The sequence below is a fragment of the Lichenostomus cassidix genome, chromosome 1 (assembly GCF_008360975.1).
Source record: "Lichenostomus cassidix isolate B80296 chromosome 1, HeHo_3.0, whole genome shotgun sequence".
In the NCBI taxonomy this organism is placed as follows: Eukaryota; Metazoa; Chordata; class Aves; order Passeriformes; family Meliphagidae; genus Lichenostomus; species Lichenostomus cassidix.
The window spans coordinates 3,918,027-3,940,983 of record NC_139479.1 but is presented as its reverse complement, the minus strand read 5'-3'; the positions used below and the strand labels follow the sequence as shown (position 1 = coordinate 3,940,983).

The window sequence follows — 22,957 nt, the reverse complement described above, 5'->3', positions numbered from 1 at the left end:
CTAAAATATATCTCAGCTCTGGAGGCTTCTATTGCTGTAGATTAAAGCCAAGGACATGCCATACAGGTGGGCATGTTAGATAACCACAGAAGGTGACAATGGGGTGTTTTGGTTGTGTCTTGGGACGATTTTACCTTTTGCTTCCGATGAAATTCGAGATCAAATTCCTGCAATTGAATCCATACTGGAAAATTACTGAATCTCACTGATTCCTTTGGAGAGCTCAGCAGCAGAAATAGCTAAAGATGTTTTAGACAATAGTCCTTATGTTTTTGTACTAAAGGGTCTGAGGATTCATAACGAATAAACACATCAAGCTGGAAAAATACTGAAGGTACGATCTTGGTGCTCTTGATGTAATTCCTTGATATGCATTTGGAAGTACAAACAAACTCCAGACACTTGCATGCCAAACTTGTGTACTTTGCCTTATCTGCAATCTCCATACAGTGATGTTAAGCGTAGCATGCAGCAATATTGCAGCTAAATCCGAGCTGTCATTAACAGTCAGTGGAATTTCTTCATTTGCCGACTTACTTTTCCAGTACTACTCTGACGTTTTAGGATATGAGTGGATTTTTTTTGCTGTGGAGCTCAGCTTTGGCAGAGAAAATCCCTCCCTCTCTGTAGGTCTGTTTTACAGGAGGCACCACAAGTCACCGGAGCGTTGTAAGCAACTCGACCATTGAGATGGCAGTAATTTTCCAGAGTGCCCCGTTATTAAATGACCCAAAAAAAGTCCAAAGAAAACGGAAATCATTTGGCCCGGCCGGTATTTTGCGAGCAGCCTTTATCAGGTGCTGCCCTGCCCTGCCCAGGGAAGTGTTGTCACTCCGTATTTGCCTGCGACACCCTGAAAGGGAGCCGACAGGGACCGATGGGCGAATTCACAAAACAGTGCACAGCCACAGCACGCTGGGCTGGAGCAGCAAAAGCCAAACTCGGGGCTCTGACAGGGCGAGCGGCTCAGCCACCACCTCCCCTCGGGCTCCCTTCGCCTCCGTCCGGCTCGCTGGTTTCACAAACGCCTTCAGCAGGAGGAGGAGGGCTGGGACAGCGATCCCCGGGCCGGGGAAGGGCAGAGCCGCCGGGCTGCGGTGCCTCGGGGCGAGCGAGGCGGGCAGCAGCAGCAGCAGGTCCCGCCCGCCGCGGAGGAAGGGCCGGGCGGCGCATCCACCTGCCGGCACCTGCCCCTTCCCTTCCCTTCCCCTGCCCCTGCCCCGCTCCCAGACTCCTCCCCGCCCGCTCCCGGCTCCCTCCGCCGCCCTCCATCCCCTGCCGTGCCGTGCCGTGCCGTGCCGCTCGGGCAGCCCAGGTAAGCTGCTCTCCCAGCGCGGCTCCTTCCCTCCGGAACCACCTGGAGCCGGGCGGCTCCCCAGCGCTGCGAAGGGAAGGGAGAGGAGGGTGGGATCGCCATCCCACCGCTGAGAGTTGCGCCTGCTGGGCTTGGCTTCTGACTAAAGAACTTCGGCTGTGCCGGGGGGATGAGGAGGGACCCCGGGAAGCCTCATGCCGCGGGGGTAGGAGGCGCCGGCTGATTGAAAACCGAGCGGGGATGCAGCTCGCCCCTCTCCGCGGCTTTCCCCCTGCTTTCCCCGGTCGCCCCTTTCTCCTCGGCAGGTTTCTCTTGTGGTAGATGCAGCGCGATAAAGTTGCGATAAAGTGTGTAAGAGAAACCGGGAGGAGGTGGATGGGCAAGCCGGGATAACCGGGATTCAAAGGCGCACGGAGGAAGGAGGTGGATGGGAAAACCGAGATAGTCGGGAGCCAAAGGCGCACGGAGGAAGGAGCTGGATGGGGAAACAGGGACAGCCCGGAGCCCAAGGCGCACGGAGGAAGGAGGTGGATGGGAAAACAGGGACAGCCCGGAGCCCAAGGCGCACGGAGGAAGGAGGTGGATGGGTGCTGTGGATTCAGCGATAACTGAGCGGTCCGAGGAAAGGTGCGCAGGGCTCAGCCAGCGCCGGCTCGCCCCGCGCCGCTCCGGGTGGAGCTTGTCCATCTCTTGCCCTGGTGATGAAGGGTAAAAGATTGGGCAACATCCTCAAGGTCACCGAGCGAGCAGTCGCTCAGAGAGTAAACCAGAACAGCGTCGGGTTCTGGGGCCTCTTCAGTGCGTGTTAATGCTTTGATTTTTTGCAAAAGCGCTGATTCCTGGTGAGAGTTGGCACAGCTCGCCAAGTGATTTAGGATGAGTAACTTTTGGGAGAGCCGTGCCATTGAAACTTCAGGGCCAAAGCTCTGCATGCTGAAATCAATCCAGTGCACACCTCCCCACAGGTGGCTTTATGTTCATTGCTTACCTGGAGCTCGAATCTCAACCTCAGCTTCCTGGCTGGGTGGGTGTGAATTTAAGGGGCCATTCTCACGCTGAGCCTTTGTCCTAAGTGGCTCTGCTTGTCCTGAGTTGGGTGACACTAATGTCTCTGGTGCTTTAGAAAGATCCAAAGGAAGGAGCTTGGATTATTTGCATTGTCTGGGGCAACATTAGGGGGGAAAGAGGTGGGTGTTGTGTGCGGCATACGATCAATGAACTGGGAAAATGGCAAGTTGTGGCTTTAACCTACAGATGGTAAACGTACAACCAAAAGACATGTAGACTAAGGTAAATTTTGATGTCAAAGTAGGACTTAATGTGCCTTTTTGTCGTTCTTCCTTTCATTCTTAAACTGTTAACATTACTGGTTCATAGGACAATCAACCTAGAGCGAATCTATCACGGTAGCCTAGCCTGAAAATGGAAATAAGTTGGATCAATGTTCCTTGATGTTGATGGAAAAACAAAGCAGCACATTATTCTGGGATGCTGGTCAAAATATTTGCCTTTGAGTTGCCAGTCCTGAAGACATGGGCTTTTCCTCTTGTGCCAGTCCAGGGCTGGTCCATGCTGAGTAGCTCCAGTGTCACCGTGGTGGCTCAGTGGTGCTCAGTGCTGCTCTGCAGCAGTGCTTCCCCCATGGCTTTGATGTGTGCATCCTGGAACCTGTTTCTGGCCACACGAGCCTCCCCATGAAGTGAATTCAAACCTCCTGCCAGCAGGGGAGGTTTTGCTTTTCGCTCTTATCTGCCATGGACCTCTTAGAATTGGTTTGCAGCTCCTCAGGACCTGTAGCTCACAGGTTACAAACAGCTGACCTGGCAAGGCATCTAAATTAGTCTGATTTGTTAACATTGCTGGGTTCTATTTTTCTGCAGTGTGGGTGCCTAGTGCTGCTGTATTCATATCATATGAATTTTCAGCTCAAATATGGTAAACAAGTATTCTTGAGAGGTTTATTTCCTTGCCAGCGACTTTCAGTGACGTAGACAGACACTTGAATTTTACTGCCAGGAGGTAATAACCAAATATGAAGATGATAAGCAAATATGCTTCTGCCAGGAAGTTATTTGCTTCTGCCATGGAGGAAGGGCAGAGGCAAAGCCAGGGATGTAGTGTAGGGGAAGTGAGAATCCAAAGGCCAAGCTGGCTGCATCCTCCTGCTCCTGCTGTGATCTGCTCATGGATCCACTGCTGTGGATTGCAGTTGTTGTCTGACCAGTGAGTCCATCTCCTGCCAGGCCAGAACCTCTGGCTCTTCTGGGATCTTGGTCTTTTCTATTTCCAAAACATCTGGTTTTGTAGGATCTTGTGCACTCATCGTGCACTCAATGAAAAGAGCATTTCAGCCTCCTTCCCCACTCTGTTGTTCCTAACAAAGCACATGATGTAGTAAGGCTGAGTTTGATGTCCATGTCTCTTTTCAGACAGATGATGATAATGATAATAATAATAAATTATTATTTATAGTATGAGCATGGCATCCTATAACTTTTTAAAATGAGACTGCCACACTCCGATTTTTAATGCCTCCTTTTTTTTTTGCATGTGGAATTAGAATTAATCTTGGTTTCCTGGCCTCAGGAATACTCTTGTGGACTTCACTGAGCTGCTGCTGAAAGTGCTTATCCAGAGGCACTGTTTTTTGACACCTCTTGATAAGTAGTTGTACAGTATAATGGTACTTTGAGAGCTAATCTAGAATGGCTTCAAAACTATTTCTTAGGAGCTATGAGAAGGATGAGGTTTTATTTGTGGCAACCTTTCATGTAAATATTTGCAGTGTGTCATGTATTTCTCTAGAATACTTGTGATTTACTGCATTGGCATGCTGAGTAGAGCTCACCTTTATGGAGGAGGTTGGCTAAAGGGCCAGGACATTGGAGGACCCTGATTTTGACGACTTTGGGACATTCATTTAATTTGTCTTTGATCCCTGACAGAGGATAAATAGAATAAATTAAAATAACTTATTTTTAATCATCACAGTAAAAATATTCAGTGTCACTTTCTGGAGAAGGGTCAAGGAAATCTTGTTAATTGAGATGGGAAACTCTTGTTTAGCTCCTTTCCCTTTTCATTCATAACTGGATTTTTTTTTAACCTTTCTATACTTCATTTGCATGTTGCGATAATTTTTAGTAGTGATTGTTAAATAGGAATCTTGACCATGTTTCTTTCCTCTTGTCAAGGTAACAAGGCAGGAACTGTTCTGTGAAACTGCTCTGTGAAAAGATAATGAAAATGAATCTGGAATCACCTCTGCTTGCTTTCCCTATTTTTTTTTTTCTTTTTTTATTGCCCCGCTCACCTTCCCTCCCCACCGTCATATCATGGTTATATTGTGTTTACAGTTATGTTGCTGAAACTTCTAGGTGGTCATAAAACAGTTGGGAATGAAAAAAGAATGAAATCATATTTCCTTTCTAGCGTCATCAATGCCATGATCTGTTGGTTTGCCCTTTCCTAAGGTTGAGCTTTGCACTGAAATTACTCCTTTGCTATCTTAATGAGTTTTGTTCGTTTCTTCATTTGCTTGATAACAGGGAATTTTTCAGATGTGATGCAGTGTGTTAGTCAAGTTCCTGTAGAATGTTTGGATGCGTTTGTTTCCTCCTTTTAGGAGATGATTTTGGCGTCATTCATTTGGTTTCTGACTGTTCTGTCCTCTGACATCATTCTTGTTTACATGTGGTTGTTTTTACATAGGTCTAGCTGTGAAGAACTAGTTTGGTTTTTTGATTCATGGTTTTTTTTCCTCAATTGTTGATAACTATGATAGAGCTCAGCAAACAGCTAGTGTTTCAGGAAATGGCACAAAATATGTATTGGAGCAATATGTAAATGCAGGAAGCAAGCTGTTGCCAACATAACTCTGGCCTCTTCGGCCAGTTGGATTCACAGTGTTGAATTAGGATATCTGAAGGTAGTTAATCCATCCTATTGACTTGGACATGGAAACAGCCTATAGGGATCTCTGTGTAAAGCTTGTGCAAACCAATTAACAATTATGACATGGTGTGTGCCAAGGAAATCCCGTTAGTATTTCTTGAATGGAGAGCCAGGCTAAAGGGCAGCAGGTCTGGTGTCATTTACAAAATCCTGGTTAAAAATAAAAAAATCTTTGCCTTTCATTCATTCTGTTGCCTTTTTGGGATGGTGGCTCCTGGCCAGCAAAGGAGCCATGAAGGAGCCATGAGCTGCTGTAACGAGGCAGAAGCTGAGTCTCACTTTTGCCCAAAATTCACCAAAATTTGGTGAGAGGTTTAGGAGGATGTGGTGGTGAGGGCCATGAAGAACTGAGCAGCACAGCTCTGTGCTTGGTGCTTTCCAGGGCACAGGACTGTGCCTGGGGCAGGGAGGAGGACAAGCCTTTGGAGAGCTAAGAGTCTGGAAAGTTTAATGTGTTCCATTAAATAGGTTGTTGTCAAATGAAGCACAGACCAACTGTGCTGCAAATTTTACTTAAAGACCTGATTTGCAGAAATCCATAGAAAAACTAATAAAAAACCCAAAAATCTTGGACTGAATTTATTTTGAATTAATATTTTTAATTTTTGTACTGTTGGTTGGCTTTGTTCCTTTGTTTGTTTTCATTTTGACAAATTTACTGGAAATAATTATGTATTTCTTTAATCTCAATGACCCATGACATAAGATTAATATTAACACTCCTAAGGCATATGTGAGAAGGAGCTCAGTCATCTCAAGTAGAAGCTGCCAGCTGTGAGGCAACACATTTTGCTTTATTCATCAGTGAACTGTGTCAGTGGTGGCTTTTTGCTCTTCTTCTCTCCTGTCACTAGAAACAGTGGCTTTATTCTTGTGCTTTGAGTTATGAAAGAAAAACACAGTTTTGGACCTTCTGTGTTTCTGGATTTCCAAATGCTGGTTCTGCTCCATCCATACTGGAGTTTTTGAAATTCAGGGGCTTGACTGCCTGTGACTGATGGGTCCCTTTCATTATTTCATACTTTTCCCAAAGCTTTTCATACTTTTCCCAACCCTGTGACATCTTGAAGCCTCCTCTATTGGGGAGCTCCATCCCTGTTTCCTTGCCTGGGATCTCCAGCTCACTTTTAAGGACTCCTGAAGTTTGTTTTTTTTCAGATGTACCCAGTGAGCCATTAGAGCTCAGCAGACATCAGGAGGAAGGATGGCAGTGAGAGGGAAGGACAGTTGTACATTCCCACTAAACTCTTCTCCATCAGAGAGGGTTTATGATACTTTTCCATGGGGTCTATTTAAATTTGCCTGATGTGTGAGGTGAGTTAGAGGCCAAAGTATTGGACTGGGATAAGGCAGACCAGTCCCTTCTAGCTCTGTGGCTGTTGGGATGGGGAGTGTTTGACAGGTCAGTTTGTTTCTCCATGACCCAGCTTCCTTATCTGAGAAGTTGTTGCAGTTCCTTTGATGAGTTTGTAAAACATTTTGAAGTGTGGGAGTGATGTGTGCTTAGGAAAACCAGATTTTATCATTATTGGATGCTACAGATTGATTTTTGCCTTAAACATTTGCAAAACTAACAGGGAGTTCAGTGGTTTTGGTTTCGTGTAGTTTTAAAACATTGGCAAATGTGTATTTGTAATACCATGGAAGTCTGTATGTACCTGTGACTTCCTGTATTCTGTAACAGGGAAACTGTTATTAATCAGAAGCTGGATGGGAAATAGATTAACAAGAACTAAATTGGGAGTGATATTTGAAAACCAGTTAAGCATCAGAGATAGTTTTTCCTCAGTTCATTTGGAAAAGAAAAAAAAAAAGAAAGAAACAACACCCCCAGAAACTCCCAAAAAAGAATGAGGAACACTCTTCCCTGCTAATTTGCAAAGCCTTTCAAATGGTAGTGTAAAAAAAAAAAATATTTGGGGTTTCTTTTTCCCCATAGTACCTGTTGGCTCACCTCAGAATCACCACTTGTGTCTGGTATCACTAGACTTCCTAGTCCTTTTTTTCCCTCTCCTTTTCAGAAAACAAGGAACAGAAAATACCCTCCCGTGACTTATTTGTCTCTAAGCCTGGGCAGAGCTGCACTACCTGCCGGCTGTGAAGAGCTGGGCAAGGATGGACGCGACATAAAGCAGGGCAGAAGTCCTGGAGCCTTAGTCACCAGTCTGATGGACTTACTGTAAGTAGGAGTAAGACTCGTTTCTCAGCTGTCTGCCACGAAAAGGAGTTCAATGGGGCATTATTTACACCTTCTTGCTAGCACTGATAAGCAAATACCAGTATCAGCCTTCCTCAAGTGTCACAAAGAATTGGCACGCTCGAGGTGCCAGGCAGCTGCTGAAATCTGCTTCTGAGACATTTGCAGGTCAGTTTTGGGTGAGATGGAGGGTCTGAAAAATAACTTTATACTTTGGCCTGAATTATGCTGTGCCTTAATTCAGCTGGACTGTGTCCGTGTGCAGCATTTTGCTCTGCAAGATAGGGAAAAAATTTTTTTTAGTGCAGGACTAAGGCACATTCTAGTCTTTTTTTCTTGTAGAGTAACATGAGAGGATTCAGTAGACAGCAGTATTTACTGAAATGGTTTCTTGTGGAGGTGCATAATTCTCTATTTTAGATCTGCACCAGCAAACATTTTGTATTTCTCATGTCTGTGGCAATCGTTGGTTTTGCTCAACGTTAATATTTAACTTTAAAATAAACTGCTGGATGCTTGAAACATTGGATGCAGCTCCTCTCTTTAACCCTGTTTGCAAAACTTCCATATTTTTGTGGTGGCTGCAACACACAGCCAAGAAAACAATTGCTTGGAACACGTAAGATTGAAAAAAAAGAGTTTTTATCAAACGAATTGGTTGAATTTGCATTTCCTGCTGCTTTGCCCCTTCATGCTTTTCTGTCATAAACCTCAGAATGATAAATGAGCAAGTGTTGGGAGAGGCAGGAGGAGCTGAACGTGGTGCTGACACTGCCTGGGTCGCTGCCAGGATGTTCTTTGCCTCTTGTTCTGCCAGCGAGAGTGAGCGCTGACTTAACCTTCTCAGTTCGTGCTGCCCTCGTGCTCATGAATACTTGCCACTGTACAATCCTCAGCCTTGCACTGAGAGCCTGCTGAGATCTGATTTCATGCTGCACCTTAATTTGTACCTTCTCTTCAAATACTTCCGCTTGGGGTTTTTTATTTGGGTTTTTTTTTTCCCCGCCCTCTGCAAATTTGGCCTTTTTCCAAAGGGAAAACTGACAAGAAAGCTGGGCAAAGCCTCTAGTTGTGATTGTTTTCTTCCTTTTTTTTTTTTTTTTTTTGTTTGTACAGGTTCACACTTTACTTCCCAACACTTGAATTGTTTCTGTACTGTTGACAAAAGAAAAAATGACCTCTACTGTAGTAAGTAAACAGAATATTCACACCATTCCTCTCTGATTTTCTTTTTATTTTGATGTGGTTTTGTTCTTTTACACATAAGCCTATTGAGTGATGTCCTGATTAAGAAGTCTTTTAAAACATGGAATATTTGTGTTTGCTTTTTGGCAAAAAGGGAAAAAGACACTGTGAGGCAGATGGATGAGACTTGAATTAAAATCAACATTTCAAGTGCTCAGATAGTTGTTGGAGACATTTATGCTTTTGAGCATACGCTTTTGATTTATTTAATTTTATTTAATAAAATACATATTTAATAATTGATTAATTTAATTTGATTTGATTTGTTTTGATGGGATAGGTTGAGAATGGCTTCTAACTGGTTCTTAAAGCTCTCCCAGGATAAATACTTCACAGCCTGTTGCAGGCCAGTGTGTTTCAGACATAGCTTAGGTGTACCTGGTGTTGTCACAGCACAAAACAGGGCAGTAAGCATTTATCCTGGAGTTGGACAAAGGCTGCTCCTTGTCAGCATTTCTCTCTGTGATGCTGCTGCCCACAGCTGTCCTTGCTGTGTATTTCTACCCCTCAGATGTTCCAGGGCAAGCTTTGGTGCAAACAGCTCAGGAGGGCTGGGCTCAAGAATCCTTCTTAGCTTGGGTTGCTATGGATCAGGAAACTGATCTCAGAGGTTTTCCAGCCTTGCTTGGTGTTACTTTTATTATTCCAAACGTGAGGCTTTAGGCATGTGCTGTGAATCTCTCTGTCTGTGTGAACTGAAGTCGCTAGTAAGCGTTACGTGTATTTTACAGAGCAAGGCTCTGAAATGTTGTTGAAAAATCCTTGTTTTTTACTTTCTCCCGTTTCCTCTCCACGCCATGCCCAGGCTCCACCGCCATACTACGAGAACCGGGGCTTCCAGCCAGAGCCCATCTACGCTGCCAGGCAGGCAGGAGGTGCTCATCCTTACCCACAGTACTTCCCAAACGCTCCCTCAGTGCCAAGCTTCGTCCCAAGGGTTGCCACCCACCAGTCCACCAGGCCAGTAGCACATCCACCCAGGAGGAGGTGTGCAGCCAGTAAGTTTTGGTGGGATTTCTGCCAGTTTCAGGCCTGACATCTTCCAAAGTAGGATAGTAAAGGAAAGGGGACCTTCCCTTCCAGCTCGTGGATGGAGAAGTAGCAGCTGGCTGGGGTGTCTTGGAGGGAGGATGGTGGAATGGAGAAAAGTCTGGTTGAAAACATCTGGTTTTAGTAGTGCTGGTTGGTGGAAATGACCTTACTTGTGAATCTAATTTCTCTTTTCCCCTTTGCTTTCATTTCAGGTCTAAGGAAAACCATAATAATTTTATTATCTATATTAATAGTAATTTGTTGTGCAATTGCTGCTTTCTTCATCTGGTATTTTGGTAAGTTATTTTCTTTTTCTCCTATTTTTGTTTTGTTTTGAAAGAAAAGGTGTGTGTTAAGCTTTTGAAGTTAGAAATATACATTCTCATATTTCGTTTTATGCTGAATTAAGGACAGGAAAGTCTTAATTTTTTAACTCCTAAGAGATGAACTAATGTTGCTTCCTAATGGCTCCGTCTTGTTTGTGTTTGTGGGTTGGGTTTTGGTGTTTGGTTGGGGGTTTTTTTGTTTGTTTGTTTGTTTGTTTTTGTTGTTCTTTCTTTTTAATGCTGCTATTACTTTCTAAATTTGAGCTTCACGTGATTTCAAGTGAAGGGAGGGGATTGCAGTAAGCATGTGTACCTTAACTGCAAGAGTTTAAACGGTCAAGATGTGTTTTATTTTGGTAAAATGGGATCTCTGTTGGAGCAGAAGTCATTTACATCCCTTTATCTATTCCTGTGAGGCTTTTGTATAAACCTTACATGAGCCCAGCCTGCTCAGCACTTTGAGTTGTACCATGGGAGATATGTTTGGAAATCATCCCCAGCTAGGGTGGCTGAGCTCTGGAGCTGGGCTGGACCAGTTCTGTTCAGCTCAGGTGTAATTTGCCTTGTGCTGTCTTAATTTCCCTTTCAGTGAAGCCACTTTTCTAAAAAAAAAGCAGGAAGCTACAAACCAATTTGCTGTGGTTTTAGGAGTCTCTGCTTTCTGTGCTATTCAGGAAAAGAGGAAGAGAGATCTAGTGGAAGATGTTCCTGCTCATTGCATTGGGGTTGGACTAAATTGATATCTAAAGGTTCCTTCCAACCCAAACTATTGTATGATTTTAAGGGAATCCATTTAGAGCTATTAGGATGACACTTTGTATTCTTAGGGGTGTTTTTTTGACTCATTTTGATTTGTTCAGGGTGAGTGTAATCTTGTTTTAAATTACAGTGAAAATATATAATTGAAACACTCACTTTCTTCCTCCTTTTCTGAGTTTTAATGCTTTGCCAGTGCAAAGCTGACTCCTTTCTGACAACTTAATGGTGCATGATTATTCAGGGGAGTCCAGTGGCCAAAATGCAATCAGCTGCATCAGTGAGTTGATCTGCCAAGCGATGCAAAGGACAGAGCAATCCATCTCCTGTCGAGGCAGCCTGGCTTCCCTCCCACCTCCAGCTTTAAGAGCCACTTCAGATGTTTTTCTCTACCAAAGTGGGAAACTCCTGGAGAGCTGGGCACCTCTCTGATGTGTCTCTGTGTCCCTGCAGTAGAGAATCACTGTCTCAGCTCCCTGATTGAGTGTGGATCCTCAGGAGTGTGCATGACTCCCTCGCAGTGGTGTGATGGAGTGAGTGACTGTCCCAACGGGGAGGACGAGAATCGCTGTGGTGAGTGACAGCAATTGAGGTTTGGGGGGAAAACTGCATCAACTGTGAGAGCTTGTGAGCAAATTGCCTTGTCCAGAGCTTGCCTGAATTGCAGCAATGCTGTTTTAGCCTCAGGTGTATCTTTAAAACTGTATAGAATGCATGAGTGTTTTGAAGGGTTTATATATATAAATATTCATTTTGTTCCAGCCTGATTGAAAAGCTGAAGTAAAATTCCTGGCTCAGGGGTTTGAGCTGCCTTGACTTTGAGTCACTTTTCTAAATATTGCCTTTTAATCTGAGTGGGGTTTGTGCAGAACTGAATCTAGCATTGTCTCTGGAAGGAACAGTCAGTGTTGACTTCTCAGGAAGCTTCAGGTGGTAACAAACCTGGTGGTCTTCAGTCAGATTGTCTTTTTCCATGTATTTTGCATTCCTTGTTGTCACCTTAGATCTACAACTCTTTCACAACTGGTTTGTGTAAGAAAGCATGACCTGATCATTGCTTTGAGCTGGAAAGATGTTGAAGGAAGCTTTAGTGCAGAGCTTCAGGTAGAAGGTGGAAAACCTTTGATTTACCCATTCCAGAGGTTTGGCATCTTGTGTTGTGCCAGTGTCACACACTGGGAAACTCAGCTGTGCTCTTATTCCCTCTCTGTTACTTGATTCAGTCTCATGCAGGGCTGGCATTTGCTCTGAAGCTGTTCCACTCCATTTGGTTGAATAATGGGTTCTTGGAGAAGCTTGTTTCAATCCGTTCTTTTGCTTGAGCTATTTTTTATTAAATTCTTGTGCAAATAAATGCATAATGGGATGTGGAATGTCAGAGCTGATTGCTCTTGGTTACATTCTTGCTCTACAAGTGCTTCTCTGAAGAAATGTTGTGTATTAGGAGAGAATATAAAGCATTTTTCAATAGATCATATTTTATTTATACACAGTATGTATAGATTAAGAAATATATGGTTGCACAGATAAAAGATAAGAAAATTTTGACTATTGCAGTCTTTCTCAGGGGTAAAATATAAAAGAGAATATTGAGCATAAAAGCTGAAGTGAAAGGATGAACTTTATCTTGTGCACTTGCATTTTAAAGCTGGTAGCCCTTTTTAAATTGCCTTAAATGAAAAGAAGTAAGTCATTGCCATATTTCTGTCTACTGGATATTTACTCAGAATCTGAGTAGAAGGCAGCATTAAATTACCATCAGTTCATATAAAGTGGATATTATGGCTAAATAATTCCAAGTAGAAAAAGCAGTAATAATAGCCTGTGGTGTTCTTGGTTTCTTTTTTTTTGTTGTTGTTTTTTTCCCCCCTTCTTCCTTTTCTGGCAGTTAGACTTTTTGGACCAAATTTTATCCTGGAGGTTTATTCACCTGTCAGCAAATCCTGGTACCCTGTTTGCCAAGACAACTGGAACGACGACTATGGGAAGATTGCATGCAAAGACATGGGCTACAGCGTGTAAGTCCAACCTCTGCCAGCCTTTGCACAGGCACAGAAAGGTTAACATTTCCCTCTTTAAAATTCCAAATTTCTGCCATTTTTAATGTGTCTGAGGCTTCGCTGTGCTGTGAAAATGTACTGGCGAAGGCATCTCTTCGTCTTGCCTTGTTACACGAGGTGTATGCATGTCAGATAAAAATGTTATTTTAACCCAGTGACTGGCGGGAAGTGAAAATGACAAATGTTTAAAAAAACATTTTTGCACCGCCAGGGCTTTGCGCTCACTTAAACCCAAAAATAAATATTTCTAGTGCTGTCATGTCAGAACCTCTAGCTTGGCACAGCTTACTGCTTCCTGTTTGCAAGCTGGAGCTGCTGGGTTTCAGAGTGGCCTTTCTGTTTTGCAGAGATACCTATTTCTACAGCCGTGGGGTAGCACCTGAAGCCAGCTTTAGGAGCTACATGAAGCTGAACACAAGTGCTGGGAACATAGACTTGTACCAAAAGCTGTACAGCAGGTATCTTTGTTTCATACAAGCCTCTCTCCTTCTGTCAAGGGTCTGTTTGGCTGCTTTGAGAGGTGTAGATTCTGCCTGCAGCATGATGCAAGCACATCTTGCAGTGGGGATTGTTGGAGGGAACGAGGCTTTGTTTTTAATCCGATTGTTCTTCTGTTTAAAAACACAGCTGTGGTTTTTCCATCCTTCCTGTCCTCTTCTAAAAGAAAAAATGCCCCATCCCCCTTCTGGTTGCCATGTCAGAGGTGCTTTTCTAAGGCTCCCTGACCATCAGCAGGAGCTGGTGTGTGGTGACAGTAGCTACAAGCTGTAACTCATTCACAGCAGCTGGCACAGCCTTTTTTCCCACTCACATGAACACACAGCGTGCAAAAGTGGATCTTCCACTGTGGAAAGTATCATTTTTATTCTCGTTAAACGACCCTGAAGTGTCCAGTTTCAAAACCTGTAGACTGCTGTGCCTGTAAACTTCCTGCAGCTCCCTTGTTTAGATTCTTCTGCAATGACTTCCTAAATCAGCTCACCTTAAGATCCTGTCTGTTTTTGTATTTCTCTTGCAGTGATTCCTGTGCCTCAGGATATGTGGTTTCTCTGCGCTGCATAGGTAACTCCCTGGCTTTTTCAAGCTTCTGCTTGTTCATGCTTTGAAATGCTCTGCCTGGGAGGTCCAATTTGGATTTTTTTGGTCCTTTTGTGGCATTAATTGCTGTCTCTGGATGGACAAATGATTTTACTCTGGTTCCCAAGGTTCAAACTGAGCAGTGTTAGGAGCAGGATGGGAGAGGAGACAGGGAGGGTGTTGGATCCCCAGTTGGCTTTGTCTTCCCTGCCAGTGGTTTCTTTCAATGCCTTGTCCTTCCCCCAGCAGCTGGGATGGGATGTCTGTGGCACATTTGCTCTCCAAGATTCAGCAATCAGGTGGGCATCAGTGCCTTCCTGATGGTGGTGGCTCTCCTGAGGAGTCCCCTGGCTCTGGGCTGCTTTGCACAGCACAGAGGTGTGTGAATCACCAGGGATTCTTGAAAGGTGTAAGGAGTTGATGGCGAACCCAGAGCAGCAGCTGCCAGATGTGTTTGGGATTTGATGGTGTGTGGCTGTGGCAGTTTTGGGATCTGGGTGTCAGGGCAGTCGTGTTTGGGATTTGATGGGGTTTGGGATTTGATGGGGTTTGGGATTTGATGGGGTTTGGGATTTGATGGGGTTTAGGCTGTGGCAGAGTTGGGATCTCAGTGTCAGGGCTGTGGGGTTTGAGCCATGGATTATCCCACAGATCAGACTAGGTGAGTTCCCCTCTGCCAGGCAAGCCCAAGGTGCAGAATGCACCTCCCAGCTCACTCTTTAATCAGCCTCTGTGTGTGTGTGACCTTCCAGAGTGTGGCCTGTCCAGCAAGAGTGTGACCATGATGAACAGGATCGTGGGTGGCAGCGGGGCAGTGCTGGGGCAGTGGCCCTGGCAGGTCAGCCTGCATGTGCAGGGCACTCATGTCTGTGGGGGCTCCATCATCACCCACCACTGGATTGTGACAGCAGCACACTGTGTGGAAGGGTGAGTCTGCCTCTCCAGCCTCCCAGTTTCTCCTTTAAAATGGAATTCCTGCCCCCTGCATTGCATGAAGGTGCTGGGTGTAATATTTTGTCTCTGTAGCAGTGTGGGTTTGAAGTATTAAGGGAATTTTGGTTCTGGAGGAGGCTGGCTGAAGCTCATCTGTCTGCTTGCTATAGGAAATCTTATTTTACTTTTTGTCTCATTTACAAAATGAAATTGGTGGTGTTGAGCACAGATACCCACCAATAAGATGTAAACTCAAGGCATCAAATTTAATGCCAGCCAGTATGATGTTTTCACGAAGATGTTGAATTACACTGTGAGAAAACCCAAAGCAAACTACCCCCACAATTCTCAAATATCACACTGTTGTAGATACAATCAATTTAAAGATGCCTGTGCCATTTATTTCTTCGTATCTTCGTGCCACAGGGCGGTGAAGTCCAAGTCAGTATTAAATACAGATTTATACCTATCCAAGGGGCACTTTATGTAGCCATCAACAAGAGCAATAGCAGGTGCTTTGTACATTTTTAACCTCTAAAGGAGAGCTGAGGGTGCTGTGGTACCTTGTGTAAAGGGCAGAATATGTTTGAAAGGTGGCTGCTTCTGTTGGAGGGAAAACCCACAAAGCAAAAACATTTTTAATGGTTGGGTGGCTGGATCACAGTTTGAGGCCAAGGCAAGGCGGAATATTTGTCCTTAACCTCGAGAAAGGAATGCAAGTGTTGATTTCTACCTGGAGATCTTATCCCCCCTTTGTTGTCTGGATTTGAGCTCTGTAGTGTGCAAAAGCTTTTCGGGAATGGCAACCAAGCTGCAGCTGGCACAAACCTGGATTTCAGCCTGATCTGGGATTTTTGGAGGTGGGATGACTTGCAGGCACTAGTGGCTTGGTGCTTCTCAAGCAGGGAGTTCTAACACTTGTGGCAAGTTTTCTATTAAACTCTTGTAAAGTGTGCTGGAGCACAAGAGGCTACTCAAATTGCATCTAGCAAGCAGGTTTAACATTAAAAAAAACCCACCAAAACCCAAAACCAGCCTAAAAAACCCTGGCTTTTTCAAGATAGTGAAATTCTTTCAGTAGATCATGTTTTTACTAATTCTGGCTTCTGCTGATACCTCTGACATGTGAGACCTCAGAAATACCTGCCTGATCCCTCAGCCACGGAACTCAATAGACTTCAGTGTTGGAGTCTCAGACTTAATTTGTTGTGCTGAGTGATTGAGGGATGGACAGTGATATTTAACCCACTGCAAAGATTTTTTTGGATATATTTTTGAAATTGGAGCCAAGCTTTCCTCAGGTTACATGTCTGGTGATTTGTGTCTTAATTCTTCAGAAATGGCAGTCAAATGCATGTGGATTTTTGGTCACACAAACATTTGACTACAACTCCTGAAGCTGATTTTTGGAAGGTTCTAATCCATGTCTTGTCACCAGAGAAGCAAAGCTGACCTCTCTCTGTTCTGCAGGCGATTTTCTGACCCACACAGCTGGAGGGTTTATGCTGGGATTCTGAACCAGGATGAGATGCTCTTCAGAAGTGGCTACAGAGTGCAACAGATAATTTCCCACCCAGATTATGACACAGACTCTAAAGACAATGATGTTGCCCTCATGAAGCTGGAGACACCACTGATTTTTTCTGGTAGGTATTCTGCTCTTCTCAAAGGAAAAATGTAGTGGCAATGAGCACATCTTTTAAGACTTCTGAATTTCATCTAGAATTCCTTGTAGGCACTTACTGGAAGAACACAAAATGACCCTAGAGACAGGCAGAGGACACAGCTTGTGATTTCCTAAGTAGGATTTATTTAAATTTATTAATAAAGGAAGTTTGGGCTTATCTCAATAATATACTTCTACCCAGAATACTGTTTGGTGCTTCAGTTTAGCCACTGCTTTACGTGCAGATTACAGGTGCAGTGGTGGAGCAGCTGATTAAATCCCAAATCAAGTCATGGCAAATGATGGTTGAAAAAACCCCTCAGAAACTAAACTTTACAGGAAAGGTTAAAGCAGATGTAGGTTGTTTGTAAGCAATCAGTACGAAATAGAGAACAAGCCATTATTTAAACTTGAAGTGCTTTTTGTGTACACGCCTTTTGTGTTTCAGTGCATCAGTTTAAGGCTACCAGGAATAATCTGAAAGAGATTTTCTGCTGCTGAGAGCAGGGAAATTGTCTGTTTTCCAGGTTTTTGTGCTGCACACTTCTTGTATATACAAGTACTAAATCCTCCTTTTGTTGTGATTATTTTCAGCACAGTTTTTCAAGGAGAATGCAGAGCTGTAGCTTTCAGAAACTTTTCTTTTTCATTTTCTACTGCTCAGAAGAGCTGGTGTTAATTGTTCTATTTAACCTGATGAATTAGGATAGAACTATTAGCTGCTTGTTCCTCACTTTGAGGTGAAGATTATGTGGATTTGAGGTGAAGATTATGTGGATTTGAGGTGAAGATTAGAAAAAGGGCAGCTGGTAAGCTTTCTGCTGCTGCCTGCATTGTTTGCCTGCAAAGAAAGTAAAGTACAGAGGAAATGCAGAGGTGTGGAAGTGGTGGTCGATCAAATTGAATTTGAATTCTGTCTGAACATCTGCTATTCTGTTTGTTTTGCAGAAACTGTGCGGCCAGTTTGCCTGCCAAACCCAGGAATGATGTTCCAGCCTAACCAGCAGTGCTGGATATCAGGCTGGGGAGCAGAGTACCAAGGAGGTAAAGAGTGCTTCTGGAATATTTTGGTCTTGTACCTAAACTAGTCTTTTTCAGCCTATAAATAACTGTTGCATGGGCTGATGGGGCAGATCTATTGATATACTATTTCCCCCCCCCATTTTACAGCCCCCAGTATTTACATTTTGTCTCAAAGCAGGTTGTAATGTGTTGCATTCAGCAAACTGCCAAGCACCCTTAAATCAGTACTGGGGGCCAGAAGTACCCACCCAGGAAATAATTCTGTGCCCCTGCTAGCAAGGGTTGCTGTGTGCCAAGCCAGTCCTGTGGATGTGGGAAGGGGCAGGAGCTCCTCTTTTCCACCACCTCAGGCTGAAATAGAGAGATGCAAGTAAATTTGTAAGAATGGGAAAGGGAGGAAAGGTTTCTTTTAGTGTGAGAAAGGTACTGGGTGGGGAAGGGGTTGTTGTAGAAACTGAGCCTTGAATATGGGAATTGCTGGACCATGAAACTGTGGGGAGATCCCCTTGACCTCTTGTAGACTTCTTACGTCTTAAATTTCCATCCTGCTGCTTCTAGGAAGCTTTTTCATCTCACCTGCTGGGATTTTTTGTAATAGCAATGTGATGTGATGCTTATTCTAATCTTGTCTTTGCCTGTTTGTGCATATTTCACTTTTAGGTAAAACGTCAAATAGCTTGAATTACGTTGCAGTGTCCTTAATAGAACGTTCAAGGTGTAATGCTGTTTATATCTACAACGGCATGATTTTGCCTACAATGATCTGTGCTGGAGACCTAGCAGGAGGAATTGATTCCTGTCAGGTAATTATTCCTAAGTAATGGCTAATAATGAGCTGATTATTTTTGTGGCCTTGCTAGTAAGCTTTTAAAATTATCTCTTTCCCTCTTTCCCTCTTTCCCTCTTACAAATAAATTCTATTCCCCCCAAAAAATTAAAATTTGCATAATATCTGGTTAGGCTTCTAGTTCCTTTGGTGGTGCATCCCTTTAAAGAGGAGAACTTTTGTTTTATCTCCTGAATGGCTGCCAGTGCTGAGTTCTCACTGAATTCCAAAGAGGGTGAGGCAGTCCTTTTTAATGCTTCAGGGATGGTTTGTTACCTGCTATGTGAAAGTGATCAAATGCTCCTCATAATCCCAGCATTATTATAATTTTTATCTTATTAATCACAGCATTGTCTTGTGAACAAGAAGGTCAGTAATGCCAACCTTACTTAGGGGATTCTGGGCAAATGATTTTCATCCCTATTGGAAGCAGACATCATTTAATAGCAAAATGACCATCACAGTTTGTTTTAGTGACTCCCTAAACGGTGGGTAGATTTATTTTGAAACAGAAGCTGTGTTCCTGGGTGGAATGGATAGTGTCTTTCCTGGTGGCTGTGTCACTCAGGAGGTGTTTGTGTCCCTGCAGGGTGACAGTGGAGGTCCTCTGGTGACAAACCACCACTCGGTGTGGTGGCTGGTTGGAGACACCAGCTGGGGCACTGGCTGTGCCACTCCCAACAAACCTGGAGTGTATGGGAACATGACTGTGTTTACAGATTGGATTTATAAAAATATGCAGGTAAAGTATTCAGAGTTTTTTCATTCATTTAAAGGCCCCACATCCTAAAACATTATTTTAATTATAGTGGATAAATAAATGTGACTTGCCTGCTAACTAAGCTGTTCTGTTGGGAAGCATCCGAGTGATTGTTAAGACAGAACTTGAACTCTGTTTTTTGTTTTGTTTTGTCTTTTAAACAGGCAAACAGATGACAACAGTGTCTTTGCTAACTGGTGTTCCTGAGGACAAGAATAGAGGAAGCCATGGGGGCCTGGGATATTTATTCACTTTGCAGTTGATTTTATTTTTCCTCTTTGATTTTTCTGTTTTAAAAGTAACATGAAGGATTGCACACTTGGCTCTGTGCTGGCTACAGTGACTGATCTTAATCAGTGAAGGATTATCATAATGAGCACCTTTCTTCTCCTTGTGGTGCCTGGGCAGAGTCATTCTGTCAGCTGCTTGCTGAAATGTCTCTTTTGTTGAGTATCTTTTGCTTGATAATCAGGCTTATGATGACAATTTAAATCACAATTTAATTTCAGATTTTTCGTAGCAGGATGCTGAGACAGTTGGTTTAGTAGTTTCTAAATTAAATGTTAAGTAATGTGAATGTTGAATCGCTGAGCTGCTGGTTGGCAATTTAAAAGAAAATAATGGTTTTTTTTTTAGTATAGAATCATAGAATGGTTTGGGTTGGAAGGGACCTTAAGGATCATCCAGTTCCAATCCTGCTGCCATGGGCAGGGACACTTTCCACTATCCCAGGCTGCTCAGAGCTCCATCCAACCTGGCCTTGGACACTTCCAGGGATGGAGCATCCTCAGCTTCCCTGAGCAACCTGTGCCAGTGCCTCACCACCCTCACAGGGAAGAATTCCTTCCTAAAATCTAATCTAAATGTGCCTTCTTTCAGTGTGATGTCACTACCCCTTGTTCTCTCACTACATGTCCTTGTCCAAAGTCCCTCTCCAGCTCTCTTGTAGGCTCCTTAGGGACTGGAAAGGGCGCTAAGGTCTCCCCAGAGCCTTCTCCAGGCTGAACAACCCTAACCTTCTCAGCCTCTCCATGGCAGAGGCGCTCCAGCCTCTGGAACATCTTTGTGGCCTCCTCTGGACTTGCTCCAGCAGGAGATCCCAGAGCTGGATGCACTATTCCAGGAGAGCAGAGTAGAGGGTGAAGGGTATTATATGAAGGGAATTTTTCATGCACTACAGTACAGGCACAGAAAAACACAACACACTGCACATTCAGGTAGTTAAAAATCCTCAGGATCTCAACACAGCCGTCATCAAAGTCAGATTGCTGCAGTCTGGCTGCCTCAGTCCTTAGGAAAAGTGCTGTTCTGCCTTAAGCTGCTCTGAACCCAAAAGGGGCAAGGCCACTGCTGATGTGGGGTTTGGCCAGGGATGCCCTGGAGAGGGATGTCCTGTCCAGGGATGTTTTCTCCAGGGATGTCCTGTCCAGAGGTGCCCTGCAGAGGGATGTCCTGTCCAGGGTTGTCCTGGAGAGGGATGCCCTGCAGAGGGATGTCGTGTCCAGGGATGTTTTCTCCAGGGATGTCCAATCCAGGGATGTCCTGCCCAGGGATGCCCCAGAGCTGCAGCAGGAAGCCTTGAGCCAAATCCCAGTGCTGAGATCCCTGGCTGAGCACACCCAGGATGAATCCCAAACTCTCCCTGCTGGGAAAGGCAAAGGGTGAAAGTTTCCAGCCAGGCTGTGCTGCACCTCGGGCTGCAGACAAACACATCCACACACAGAGAGACTGAAATGTTTCATACCAGGAAACACAAATCTGCGTTTCTGCGGGGTGAGATGAACTACCTCATTTATTAAATTTGGCTTCTGATTCCTTAGAGCTTTCCTTTATGTATCTGGCTGTATGTTTTTAGCAAAATGTAATTCATATCCAAGTGCCACCTGAACTAGGATTTTGAAAATAATTTAAAATCGCGGTAGAGGATCAAAAAGCCATATCAAGTCACTTTGTTAAGAAGGATAAATCTTTATTGAATGAAATGACTCCACTAGTCTTGTTGTCTCTTTTGGTACTGAAATGCAATTATCTTACATGTAAACACTGCACCAAATAAACTTTTTTTTTTTTTTTTTACAAATCGTTTACCTTTGTTGTGCTTTATATCTGTTTACTTGATTTTTTTTTTTTTTGGAACAGTTGCTGGATTCAGTGTATGAATCCAACATACACTGGATCCATGTGTATCTGATGGAAAATCTGATGGAGATTGTGATTAAAAAAGGGAATCTGGTTAAAAAAGATTTTGAGAATATTTGGAGAATCTGATTAAAAGAGGGAATCTGGTTAAAAAAGATTTTGAGAATATTTTGAGAATCCGATTAAAAAAGCCAAAACCAACAACAACCAAAACCAACCAAAACCAAACCAAAAAACCAACCAAAACACAAACATAAAAAAACCCCCAAAAAACCCAAAGAAACCACCAAACAAAAAAATCCCAACAAACAAGCAAACAAAAAAAACAAAGAGAAAAACCACTCAAGAGGGTAAGCCAATAGATGTTGGGTCCTTGAACAAGCCCAGGGAAAGAGAGCAGGATGTCCAGGAATGCTGTGAATATCTTTAGTAGCTGAGTCTGACGAAATCACTCTGACTTAATTGAATTAAATAAGAAGTTTAGCCTGCAGGCAGTGGCTCGAGGGAGTCGCACCCTATTTTGTTATTCCCTCTCGTGCTGCCTGCAGCAATGTGTCCTTGCCTCTCCTCTCTAGGTGTGAGATGGGTGGTTTCAATTGCACATGAGCATCAGGTGCACCTTGAGGGGTGTGGATACTGTGAAATAACGAGTTTGAAGTACTTTCAGAACAGAAATTAAATAAATCAGGTTGTTAGGATATCAAGCTTTTCTTTATGGCTTCTGACCTGCAGAATTGCAAGTCAATAGTAGCAAAATAATGTACTGGAAGAAAGGGGAAACTGCTGCAGTGTAAGAGGGGTAAGGAAGCTGGATTTTGGGGTGAACCCTGTACTACAAAAGTCAGGCACCAACTGCAGTTTCATGTCCCAGGAACAAATATTTTCTGTCATTTCCAGACTGAAGAGAAGGCTTCTGTAAGCAACCTGGAAATTACTCCATCACACGTGGGTAAAAGCACATTTTTTCTAGCTGAATGCAGACATTATTTTTGCTGCACAAAACAGCTTTGTGCATTAAACTAAACCTCCGTGTGAAAGATGTCATGAGGACAGTGTGCAATATTGTATTTTCCATCAGGTTCCATGAAATAAAGGAGCGTTTGGAAAGGTTCTCCTTGCTCTGGGGAGGGGAAGGAGAAAGGCAGCAAACATGCTGAGACACCCTCGTAATGTTTAACATCCTGGGAGGTTTCATTCCTTTTGGACATCCAAATCCTGCCCTCTACTGAATTGTCCCAAAATTTCAGGTGATGCTCCAGACATCTGAGAGAAAGAGCCTCTTAGCCTTTCTCTGCAAATCAGGGAACTGGAAAAGGAGACTGGACAGAGCCAATGGCATCCTGTGGATGCATCAGCCACAAGAAGTAAATAAACTTCCTTTTCCTTCTAGGCAGGAACTGTTTCATGCCCACCGTGTGCTCTCTCTCTCCCTACTGGGCTGAGACTTGGTGGTGATACTTTGCAGAGGTGTCTTTTAGGTGATAGCAGGAAAGAGAACCACCACAGCAAGACAAAAACACAAAGGGAAGTGGGAGATCAAGTGTGTCATGCACTAAGCTTCATTGAGGAGAGTTGATAATTTGATTTCTCCAGTTTGTGAGTTACACAGCTCCTATCCTCATTAAAAAGAGAAAAACAAAACCAACAC

The 22,957-nt window shown here is 43.8% G+C and overlaps 1 protein-coding gene across 2 annotated transcripts; it reads left to right on the top strand.

The window, feature by feature from the left end:
* Window positions 1-1,202: 1,202 nt before the first annotated feature.
* TMPRSS2 (transmembrane serine protease 2) lies at window positions 1,203-21,235 on the top strand. 2 transcript variants are annotated; one of them, XR_014846775.1, is made up of 16 exons: window positions 1,203-1,315; window positions 7,291-7,448; window positions 8,583-8,654; window positions 9,517-9,709; window positions 9,956-10,039; window positions 11,279-11,398; window positions 12,714-12,843; window positions 13,233-13,343; window positions 13,904-13,947; window positions 14,715-14,889; window positions 16,366-16,541; window positions 17,510-17,605; window positions 18,245-18,387; window positions 19,000-19,152; window positions 19,335-20,525; window positions 20,676-21,235. XR_014846775.1 is itself a non-coding variant. In XM_085042320.1 (15 exons), exons 3-15 carry the CDS (start codon window positions 8,640-8,642, stop codon window positions 19,344-19,346), a joined length of 1,452 nt encoding a protein of 483 aa, XP_084898446.1. In that variant the 5' UTR covers window positions 1,203-1,315; window positions 7,291-7,448; window positions 8,583-8,639; the 3' UTR covers window positions 19,347-21,235. The 2 variants fall into 2 exon arrangements, 1 of the variants encoding a protein (XP_084898446.1); XM_085042320.1 differs by having other exon boundaries at window positions 19,335-21,235.
* The last annotated feature ends 1,722 nt before the right edge of the window (window positions 21,236-22,957 follow it).